The sequence below is a fragment of the Montipora capricornis genome, chromosome 12, assembly GCF_036669925.1.
Source record: "Montipora capricornis isolate CH-2021 chromosome 12, ASM3666992v2, whole genome shotgun sequence".
NCBI classification, from domain to species: Eukaryota; Metazoa; Cnidaria; class Anthozoa; order Scleractinia; family Acroporidae; genus Montipora; species Montipora capricornis.
This window is the reverse complement of record NC_090894.1, coordinates 31,829,938-31,842,437: the sequence shown is the minus strand read 5'-3', so window position 1 is coordinate 31,842,437 and position 12,500 is coordinate 31,829,938. Positions and strand designations below refer to the sequence as shown.

The following is a 12,500-nucleotide window of genomic DNA, read 5'->3' as shown; positions in this document are numbered from 1 at the left end:
GATATGCCATTAATCTTCCACTTGCTTCTTGTTCAAACACTGCATAAGCCACTTGTTGTCGCTGCCATTTGGTACTTGAATCCGTGAAGTAAACGGTCCCATCACGGCCTATGTCTAAGTCATTAACAAATCGAAATGGCTTCCCATTTACACCTGGTGATGGAGGCACAAGTGTATTAACAGTTCTGGCTCTTGTGTTCACTTCAAGCAAACCAAAATAAGCATCTGCGACTATGAGATTGATTCCATATCTGTCAAAACGCATCCCTAAAGGACGACCACAGGTTGGTTCAAGTTCTGGAGTGCCTGTAATGCAAGGAAACAAACTTTTTTTACGTTTGATTATCCCATTGACCACCTCCATTAACGAGTAAAATCATTTGGTATTAGACAGAGTAGAATCTGAAGTCCCAGTCCTAGGAGTAAATGGGTTAAAAAAGTATTAATCATTAAGACAGAAGGTAGCCTGTGTCACACACATACTTACAACTGTCTAAATTTTCAGGCTCTAAGAAAAGCAAGACCTGGAAATAATTTATGTGTGAGCAGGCTGTAGTTAAGGGCTGGACTTGTTAAGAAATGTTATTTAGCACTTAATTTTTGCACTGAACTATGACTTTATATAGTTATTGGCCCAGCTAGGTTATGACCAACTGTCAATTGACTATGAAGGCTTGAATGTTGGACTCCATCGCATTGACTGAATCACCTTTAGTTATCAACTCCACTGTCTTAAAGAAGGCAATGGTGTGATAGTCACATGACTTGATAGTCAGTCAAAACCAGCACTTTGGCAGCTAATATTTGAACAATTAAACCATTTCTGTTATTTACCTCCTGGAGGTGTGTATTTATTGGAAAATTTGTGCCAGAGACCTTGAATACAGCCCAAGGCCTGTAGTCAAGAAAGAGGGCAGCTTTTTTCAATATACGTGGACCACAGAGAACTAGTGAATAACATTCTCATTTTTTTGTGGATTAAACACAAGGCATCCCACTTAATTTTGGAAAAGTTAATTAAGTACAATTTTCTTTTGAATTCTATACTGCCTTTGATCTCACTTTAAAGTAAAACACAAAAAGATGTTTTTTCAAAGGGCAAACACAAAGTGTACACAGTGAGTATTTCCCAGGACATGCAGTGATTCATGGGTGAGATAGAAAGATTACCCTTGTTTGCCCTATGGGAAAAAATCATCTCATTGCATTTCTATATAGAAAGCCTTTCATTTATTTTCTAGTCAAGTAGGATAGGTGTTAGATTTTATTAGTGCTCACACTCACCACAAGGTGGTTTGCCAGTTTGAACGACATCTATGACTTTGTTGTCTTCAAGTTTGACAATTCTACCATCTGCTAAGCCAGAATAAAGTATACCTAGAAATTGAAAAAGAATTATAATTATTATTCATGGAGAATTATAATAATTATGATAATAATTCACGACTTTCTGTGAAAAGAACAACCTGCAAGGAGATTGTATTCAATAGGCCTATCAAGCTGAATATTGATACTTTGAAAATGGCCTATTCTGCAGGCATAAACACTGCCTAGCCTTGGCCTCAGACTTGGGGTATAGAGACTAAGAGTCCTCTGGATGATTAGGGTGGTCCCAATGACTGCAGAGGCCTGCGTTACTCCCAACACACCGGGAATCCCAAGTTCTTTCACAAAACCCTCAAACCAACAGACAAACACACCCAAAAAAACAACCACCGACAGCACAATTTTCGTCAACACCCAATGCATCTTCCTGATTTCCCTTGCAACAGGGGTGTGATGTATTATGTAAGCAGTTTCCGATACCAACGATGGAGGAAATCCGAGGCCGAGTATCTTCTTGGAAGAAATTTACGAAAATCGATCTTCGGAGTGCGTATCAGCAGTTGGTGTTAGACTAGGGATCTCAAGAACTATGCACAATTAACACTAACAAGGGTCTGTTCCGATATACTCGCTTGCCATTTGGAATTTCTTCCAGCCCTGCTATTTGGCAACGTTTCATAGCAGGAATTAAAGGAACCTGCGTGATAATGGACGATCTGCTGGTGGGGGGCACCAACGATAGCGAGCATCTGAAGAATTTGGAAGGAGTTTTTAAGCAGTTTCAGAAGTACGGGTTACGTGTCAAATTACCGAAGTGCGAGTTCTTGGCTCTTGGTCTTCAACCAACAGACGAAAAGGTCAGGGCCATCAAGGATGCACCCATTCCACAAAACGTGTCTGAGTTACACTCCTTCTTGAGAATGTTAGTGGTGCTGACCAACTTTGTACCCAAGTTATCAACCCTCGCCCACCCCCTCCCTGTATGAGATTCTAGGTAACCAGCCGTGGAAGTGGGAGCCAAGCTGCGACAAGGCTTTCTGTGATGTTAAACGCACGCTCACAACTGAAACTGTGTTAGCACATTACAACCCAAGTCTTCCAATTGAGTTAGCGGTAGACGCGTCCCCGTATGGTTTGGGTGCAGTCATGATGCATGTGTTCCCCGACGGCAAACAGCGTCCAATTGCCTATGCCTCTCGTACACTAAACGAGCATGAGAAACGCTACGCTCAGATAGACAAAGAAGCTTTAGCAATTATGTTTGGCCTGAAACGATTCCACTTGTATCTGTACGGCCGTCACTTCACGATACAAACGGATCACCCCTAGAGCGAATTTTGGGTCCAAAGTCAGCTATTCCCTCACTGGCAGCGATGCGTTTGCAGCTTTGGGCGATAACATTGGCAGCCTTCAATTACAGTATTAGTTTCGTCCCGTCAAGCCAAAGCGCAGTGGCGGACGCGCTATCTCGCCTGCCCTTGCCATCCACGTTAGACTACGAGGGGGCCGTCTATAACGTCAAAGAATGACTAATCCATTCATTACCCATTACGCACAAGAAAATCACCCACGCCACACGTGTTGACCCCATCCTATCGCAGGTGTTAGGGTACGTCAAAGGACACCCTGGATTGTTCAAATGAACGAACTGGGACGTAGTTACGTATGGTGGCCTAACATGGACCAAGAGGTGGAGCAAACGGTGCGCAATTGTAACAGCTGCCAACAAGTCAAGAAACCGCCAGTCCTAGCTCCATTAACCACGAGTAATCCTTGGCACCGCATCCATGTCGATTACGCGGAAGAGGAAAATGGGCATTATTTCATTCTCGTCGATGTACATTCATGCTGGCCTGAGATCTATTTCATAATAATAATAATATTATTATTGCTTATAGCGCGCAAATTAACATTCGAATATGATCAAATGCGTATGCGAGAAAACACATCAGCGACAGCAACCATTGCTATCCTACAGGAACTGTTTGCTAAATATGGCCTCCCGGTACATTGTGACAATGGTCCCCAGTTTCGCAGTGAAGAGTTCGCTCACTTTTTAAAGCTGAACGGTGTTAAACACGTCCGCGTTGCTCCCTATCATGCCACCAGTAATGGCTTGGCCGAACGAAAGCCAGTAAAGGCAGCACGCTGTCTGTCCAGCAACGTATTGCCAATTTCCTTCGAATGTACCGTTCAATAAGACACCCTACCACAGGTAGAACACCTGCTAGTCTTTTCCTAGGCCGTGAACTTCGCACAAGGTTTACCCTCCTTCGTCCAAAGGTGGAAGAGAAGGTTAAGGATTCACAAGCAAAGCAGAAGGCAGGGCACGATGTGCACACAAAATTTAGGGAGTTCTACCCAGTAAAGGATCTTCGGAAAGAACAGACGTGGTGGCCAGGTTCCATTGCTGAATGCAGTGGGCCGAAGTCCTACGTGGTCATGCTGAACAACGGACGCGTTTGGAAGTGTCATCTCAATCACTTTAGAAGTGGTAGTGTGGACAGCACAGTTTTTGAGGAGAACGCTGAAACGAGAGCGCATGACGCGGGTCCAGGCCCTTTACGTCCAGGGGTTCCATTCCCTCACCAGCCGCCTGAGGGTGTGCCTGCTCAGCAGCCAATGGAATCCAGGGATCAGGTCCAGTCGGAGAATGAAAATAACTCTCATCTGCCAGCAGAAATACCAGTTTTGGTAGTAACCTTCTTGTCCGATATGTGTCCCACTCAATTGCGGCGATCAAGTAGAGTGCGCGAGACGCCAGACAGATTAATTGAAACAATATAGTTAACTAACCTTGTGATTAACGTTGTGCTGCATTCATTGTTATGGACATTTGTTGACACTCCCAGGATATTTTGCTGGGATAATCGAGTGACTGATTTATTGTATTTAGTTTATCGGTCCTGACGTATAGTAGTGCAGTTTTGCGTTCGGTTATAGCTTTGTTATTACTGTTCAGTCGGTAGTAGTACCTAAGAAAGGGTGATGTATTACGTAAGCTCACATCACGTGCTTGTCAGGTGTGATTGCGTCAGCTTGTTTTGCTCTCTGAGTTGTTGTTGTGTAAATCGTTCATAAATAAATTTACTGGATTAGATAGCGGTTTCCGTCCTTTTTAAATACGGAACGACACGATACGTTACAAGGACAGTGGTTGGTGATTTTCTCATCCTCTTCAGTCACCAAATTCTTATATCAAGGCACCAATAAATTGACAACCGTCCATTCCTGAGCTGCTTGATCCACCACCGTGATAGTAATGTCTTGACAATATTATGTTCCACCTTTTGTGTTTGTCTTGACGCTCCTATTCCACCAGATCTCCCTGTTCCCATCCTCTGACACCCTCACCTCATCCTAAACCTCTTTATGCCACACATCGGCACACTTCACACCATACGACAAAGCTCGCAGTACACCCTTAAACCCACCTGATCATGCCTCCTCCGATACTCCTTCTGCACCAAACCAGAACAACCACTAATTGCCACATGCCCAACCGACTCCACCTTCTTGCCACACACTGTACACTTTGGATCTACATCCTCCTCCTCAAACCTTGTTTCAAAGCCTGCTCCCGAGCAGCAAAAACATATCTCTCCATTTTTTAAAAAAACTTTTATACATTTATTATCAAATTATAAATATTTATATTTTGGTAACATACCTCTCCATGCTCTTCCCCAAATACCCAGCTCTAATCCACCACCACGACCTCTCATCAGCCACTTCACTGACATCCTTCATACACTTCCCATGCAACTGCTTCTGTTGAAATGTCTCCTCTGCCTTCTCCAGAAGCTTCTTGTACTCATTCTTTGTTTATTCCACCTGTAACATCCAACAACCTTCAACGTCCACTTGTCACTCACCTTGACAAACAAGGCCAAGTTCCTCCTCTTTCACAGAATCATGCACACTGATCAATCCCCTCCCGCCATCCTTTCTCTTGATGTACAACCAGCTACACTCCCATTCTTGTGGAATTCCGCACACATCGTCATCCTCCTTCTCCTTTTCACATCCATTGCCCTTAGTTCCTGATCACTCCAATCCAAAATCACTGCACTGTGCCTGACTACACCTTTAGCCCATGCATGCCTCAAATACTTCCCCTTCTTTGCACCCTCCAAGTGAACATACCCAAGTACTTACACTCATCCTCGTCAACCTCTCGCATCACCTGATGGTCTGGCAACAAAATTCCTTTGCATTTTAAACTTTCATCCCCTGCTTCAACACCAACATGGCAGAATAATTGTCCAGGGCCAGTCAGCAGAGCTGACGTGATTATGTCATGAGCGCGCGCCCATCTTGCTTAGGGCTTTATATCCGCCATCTTGTATTGCTTCGTTTTGATAAGCTGAAACCGTTTTGATCACGTTCCAGTTCATCAAAGCCCTTACACCTGATTTAGGTGTTCAGTTTCCTGACCTTACTAACTAGTGTGGTAGCAGCGACTTCCCGAACCCTACGTTCATGTCAGATACCACCTAACAAGCTCAAGCAACGAGAAGTTCGTTGGTAAACCAATTGTACTGTAAACAACCAAGTGGCTACAATGAGCACTCACCGAGCACTAAGCAGTGGTCCCTACCGATGAAGGAAACTGTAAACTCGTTTGAGAACTGGCGGCAAAATTTAACTTTCACATTGTCGTTAGACTAAAATATTGCTATCTTCCTTGCTGATGGTGCCGCGTGGGAAAAAGGAACGAAGGCCAATCCCTTAAGATGATTCCTTGATGATGGTGATTCAGTTCCTGAGGCCAGGTGCCTCACAGCACAACAAAAGGTGAATTTTTTGGAATCAATGCTGGGACAAATAGCAAACTACTGTCCAGTTATTTCCCGAAATACAATAGTCAGGAACTCAACATCCATCGGCTCTGTGTGGCATACTATTCGCCAGCACTATAGATTCCAGGTAACTGGTGCACTGGTGGTGACTTCCTCAGTTCCTGTACCTATCTCCCTGACCAACATCGTCGCTGCATGGCCAAGGCTAGACAGATTGTTGGCATTTTGGAAGACGAGTGTGAAATCAACACACACCCTTTGGGTATTCCCACACCTCACCAGAAGAAGTAGAAGATGTACCCTCCACGACCGGATCCGCCATGTTTCACATTCAAATGCCCCAGTTTCATCTGTACATTGATACGTTTCATGGCTACACCCCAGCCGGCATAACAATAGACAGTGGAGCCACAGGGAATATGATCCATGTCTCCCTCATCAGAGAGCTCCATGCCCACATAGAGTCTACCTCCCAAGCCGCCCACCAAACAGATGGCTCCTCACCCCTCAAAGTAGTTGGAAAGACACACCCCTCATTCACACTGGGTAGACACAACTTTGCCTTTGAAATTCTCGTTGTGGAGAATTTAGACATAGATGTCCTGGCTGGCACCCCATTTGTATGGAAGCTAACAACGTAGCAGTGTGGCCAACTAAAAGGCACATCGTACTTGGAGATGGTACAACCCTTGTCTATGGCTCACTCTCTAACCCACCTAAGGCAATACCAGAGATGCCAACCTATGGAGATCTAAAATCTGGAGATTTGTTCTCGCCGGTCTCCCCTCCCCTTCCCCCTCGATCAACCTACCCACTCCCCCTCCCCTTTTCTTCCCCCCTTACCTTAAACGCACCCACCCATCCCCCAGCAGCTCCTTCAGAATACAAGAATATTCTGACGCCATTGTGAATTTGCGGGAAAACAGGGTACTTATGACAAGAATTTTTATTGGTTAATCGGAGATCCAATCAAACAATCGGTTATATGGCTATGATGGCTAAAGGAAGTCATTTTGTTTAGTTTTATTAACGTATGTTTGAAACTCAGAGATGAAGAAGTGCATTAAGAAACAATGAAACAAATTTGAAAATATCGATTTTCTTTAAAACTTGGGGATGCAATTTGAGTCTAGAATGGAGAAACGTCTGTAAAAGGTTCAGAATCGTTTTTACCCGGGAGATTTAATGACCCGTACGGGAGACCGGGAGATTCGTTCCGTATCCGGGAGACTCGCGGATAATCCGGGAGAGTTGGCACATATGCAATACATTGGTGGGAGGCGAGTGCTCTCACCACTACGCCAGCCATACAGGTTAAATATGATTTCAGGTCAAAATGATTTTAACCTAGCTAGGTTGATTTGTAATTTCTTTGTGTCTGGTATTCATTATCATAAATAGAGACAAAGAAATTAAAAATCAACCTATAGCCTGTTGGTTCAAATCACTTTGATCTGAAATCAAATTTAACCTGCAACAGAGACAAGGAGTCCCCCTTGGAATATTCCATGTTTGATAACCACATCAACCAACACTTCCCCATTTGACATCAACAGTTTTAGCAGTACTTGCTCATACTACCACACTACCTTCATGTTGTCAGCCACCTTCACTGTTTAAAACATTTCAACAATGCATGAATGCATCGAAGGCCTATTCACCCCATCACCAAACACCTGATCCTTCAAACCACACTACCTCTTCCTACATCCCTTTTGCTCTTCTGGGAAACAACCTATTACCTTGCAAATGTCCATACAACCTCTCTGCCAAGATCCTAGTGAGTAGCTTCCTTATCAATGGCAAACATGCAATGGTTATTGGTCTGTAATTGCTAGCCACTCTTCCCTTGGCAAGATCCTTCTGCAAACACCATCCTCCTCATTCCCATCACGTCTGACTCCTAGCCACTGTCCAAACGTAAACCCTTTAAACCATCCGCACTCTGAGCCTTCCAATTTGCTATCTTCCGAATTGTATTTTACACATCCTCCACAGCTGATGTCCACTACGTCTTGCTTCTCCGCACTACCCACCCTGTCCACCTTTTCTACTACTACTAATTAGCATCCTCCTTATGGCTCTTCTTGACAGAACAAATACCACTCCAGAATGTCTTTGTGTCCCCCAAATTTGGCAATTGACTCAGTTATTTAATGAAAAACATTTCATACAAAAGACAATCAAACTTAGTTTGGCGTTTCTTAAGAATAGAGAATTGACTGCTTAAACTAGAGGTGTCAATACCACCATGGATATTTTAAAGTTTTAACCGTGTTTTTTTTTTATTTTACCGCATTGTTTTATAGTGGTTATATACAAAATCTCTTCTAATTAATGATCATAATCATAATCATAAACCCTTATAATATATAAATAATGTATATAATGTAAAAAGTAAAAATAACAAGAATGCTACTGCACTCTTCTTTTGGAACCACGGATGACATATTAAGGTTGGAAACTAAAACTTTAATCTCCCTGACACTAAACTAAAACATGATCTCTATTTTGAAAGGTCTTTGGAATAAGCTGTTCATTATTTCTTACCTCACAGGCTATAGGTTTTATTTGCAAAAAAAGAATTATTATTAGTTACCTGTGCTGTCAACTGCAAAGGATTCTGGGCCCACCAGCTGTCCTTCAAACAACCTCTTTGTTTTTGTTAGGTTGTTGTTGATTTCTAGTGCCCCTTCAAACTTTGGCATCTGTTGGAAACTACATTTTACGAAAATGAAAGTCAAGTAGAGAGTAAAAGGGAAATTAAATACTACCATGCTCTTACTGAAGGTATTACACAATATTACACAACAAGACGCTTCCTAAAGCATTAACTTGGAATACCATGTGGTGCAGAAGTAGAGTGATACATTTTGGAAGAGGTAGTTTTTTTAATTTCCCAAGTACGGAACAAAACAAGTAAATGTTTCTGCAGCCACTTGCTCATTTACAATAACATGGATAATGTACTGGTGAACATTGCTTAATGTTTTATTGCCAATAAATTCATGAGGGGGAAAGGACCCCCCTTTCAGCCTGGGTCCATGGACCTGACCCTTATTTTTTTTTTATTTCAGCTAATTTGCTTAACTTTTCTTCCACACTAATAAAAATTTACTTGAACTTTAAAGAAAATGTTATGCACTCCAGGGAAGAATGGAAGATTAGGCTGTGTACAGGCGCCCACTCTCCGAATTTACCGTTAGTATTGGTGTTTCAGAATAATTTTGCAAAAATTAATGAGTGATCTACGGTGACCAAAATTTGCGTGGCTCATATTTCTTTGGAGCTAAATTTTCAAAACGGTGGTAAATGAGGCAGATTCCGAAAGTGCATTGAAGAACCTCTCTGAAAATTTTAAGATTCCTTGGCTTTATAGCATAGAAGAACTCTTTAAAGGAAAGGATGCCATTGCAAGTCTTCCAACCGGGTACGGCTCTGATCTTCAGAGCAGCCCTGATCGTTGCCAATGAGCTGTTTATATTTTCCTCTATATGTACACATCTCAAATCTTCCAGGGCAAAACGCTTTGTAGATTGTTCTTGGCAATGGCTAGGCTGGTCCAAGCAAGGCATTAAGATTATATTGACTGGTAAGGGGATAGCCGGGGACATTTTCAAGTCAGGGATCTTTTGAATCGTTCAATATTCACCTCTTGAAGATTCGTCAGGAGCACTTTCGTTTCTTCAGCGCTGACAAACAATTCCTACAAATGTATGTAGAATCGATTTCCTCTTTAAACTCCATAGATAACAATTCCGCTCATACTTTACAAGAAAAACCTCTTTGACCATCAAAAAGATTTTTTTACATATTTTTTACCATGCACAAAGTACACACGAACTCATCGTGAAATCTTTCACAGTAATAGAAATGAAAGCCAATCAAAACTCATTGTTTCAATGATGTAATGATCAAGGGGTAAAAACCAATCAAATCATTTTCCGTGTGCATTCCAGGAAAAATCATGCGGTATTGAACATGATTATCAAGTGAGCGGTAAGTCACAGACGCTCCTCTCAGATGTTTTTTCAGAGAGTGGGTAGCTGTGCACAGGCTAGAATAGAAGGTGCCATTTGGTTTTTGTTCTTAACCCATGAATGGGATCAAAGACACCAACCCACATCATTTTCCAGTGTGAAAATCTACTTAATTTAGGAGATATGGTTTTATAATCAATCACTCTTATGAAAACAATGAAATGATATTACCATTGTAAAATAGCTTACTACATCATACATTTATTCAATTTATGATATAGATACTGTGAAATACCAGGATTCCTCCTTTTACAAAAAAAATCATATCTTCACTGCGCGCAGTGAACATATCATTTTTATCTTTCACATGTGAGAATATAGGTGTCGTCATGGTAACGAACACAATTAGCCAATAAAACGCAAGCTTCCTCTTCATTGTAAGATACTTTTGTGCCTTAATATAATTCTTCTCTGCTACATTAACATTTTTATTGCAAAATTTTACATTATCACAATTTGTTTTTCATAACTTTCATATCTTGTTTCATGTTACACATTATGCGTGTTTTAGCGGTTGTTGACCACTTTTTCATCATCATCATTTCGAAAATGAGTAAAGCAAGTTGTTTTAAATCTGGACATTTCATCAATAAACAGAATCAAACATTACATGGCCGCTTGGGGATACGAATTTTATCTTCTCATGCTTAAAGTATCTCTCACTCGTTCGTGAGAGATACTTTCAGCACGACAAGATAAAATTTGTATCCCCAAGCAGCCATGTAATATCCTCTATTTATTATACTGGTAATATTATAAATAACAAATTAATCTTTTAAAATATATATTTACCTTAATTTCATGGACATGAAGCTGATTAGCTTTTTTTCAAAACAGGAAAGAACTTTTTAATATAGTATTCTAGAAAGGGCTTACACTTACTAGGGTTGTATCTGCCTGGAAAATTCGATCCGCTTCGCAGATTACTATTTTGCGAAATGGATCAAAAATTTCCGGGCAGGTACAACCCTAATCATTTACGCTAACATTAGGCCTAAAAACGTTTGTTTAGGCCTATTAAGGTTAGCTTAAGAATGTTTATGATTCTTTCTGTATTTCTGTTCATTTTGTTTCGTTTCACAAATTATTGTAAGCCATTATAATAAAGTTCATGCGATGTATCCAACAATGGACTCCCAAATTAGCCAGCCCCAACATGAAAAATATATATAAACATTAACATATTTTATAACAATAAAATACCAGTGATAAATGAACAGACATTGTTATTGTACTCTTTGGGTAATGTAATCATTGTTAGTAATGAGAAAATAAAACAATTTGTAACTGATACCCAATCTAAACATTGTCACAAAGTGAACTCATCCCCTTTGTCACGAAATCGTCCTTTCGGAGGTTAAAAAGCACATTAACATGCTTTGGGACACTTTTTAGCAAAAAAATAATAAATAGGGTCCATAGACCAGGTCTGGACCCGGTCCAAAAGGGGGGTCTATGTTTTGTCCTTTCCCTTCAACAGGTGCCACAGCTAATTAGGAATAGTATGTTTTGGAACAGGTTGTTGGAATGGAAATAACGTGGGCCTTATGTCAATTTCTTTTTAGCACATAGCGTGACAAGTGAAAGCAGCTGGTGAGGCAAAGGTAGGTGAAACACTTATTGTCGAAACACAGAAAACATGTGAAAAGCCATTCTTGTAATTAAGTCTTAATATGGGTAAGTGAAAACCGGTATCCAGCTGCAAAGGTTCCAGATTAACAGTGTTGTGAATGCTGTGGCCGATGACCTCCAGCTCTACGTTGCTAACATGAAGATCGTGAAACTATCAATTGATTTAAACAAGAAATTAGACATCGGCGGATGATGTTCGTACAAAGAACACCTGAGACAGAAAGAAACTAAGAAATTCGGCCATTCATAACATACCGCTGCTGGAAGTTTTGTACTGGCGATTTCGTCATGCGGTCAACAGGCAAGATTAGAATAAATATGTCATTCACAACATTCCAGAAGGCTGAATCCAGCATTAATTTTCAGATTTTAGCTGCATCGCATTGCGTCATTTGCCCTCTTGTGGACCTTGGGCTTTAATTCAGCAAACAAAATATAATGAGTCACACTGAAGCCCCAACATAGAACCCATCATTTGGTTGCTCCACTGCAAGTTATAAATTCAGATTTTCATTGAATTCTGTAGGACGAGAGGCTGTTTCAAGTCTCTTGCTATCGGGAATCGTCTCCTTCAGTTGTTTTGTCACAGAGGGAGGTCAAATGTATTGCTCAAAGGGGTGTAGTACATTGCTCTTTAACCAATGAAATCACTGCATTGTAATTCTATTGTCCATTTGCTGCACAGAAAACTAAATTCTGC

At 41.2% G+C, this 12,500-nt stretch overlaps 1 protein-coding gene across 1 annotated transcript in view; it reads right to left on the bottom strand.

Annotated features, from left to right (window-relative positions):
- LOC138026218 (adipocyte plasma membrane-associated protein-like) overlaps positions 1–12,500 on the bottom strand; it is a 41,294-nt gene that overhangs the window by 24,342 nt on the left and 4,452 nt on the right. Inside the window, exons 3-5 of the mRNA XM_068873452.1 lie at positions 8,728–8,846; positions 1,285–1,377; positions 1–306 (exon numbers count right to left, since the gene is read on the bottom strand). The exon at positions 1–306 is cut by the window's left edge and continues 121 nt beyond it. Coding sequence (XP_068729553.1) covers positions 1–306; positions 1,285–1,377; positions 8,728–8,846 — 518 coding nt within the window. The remainder of the gene's footprint in view (positions 307–1,284; positions 1,378–8,727; positions 8,847–12,500) is intronic.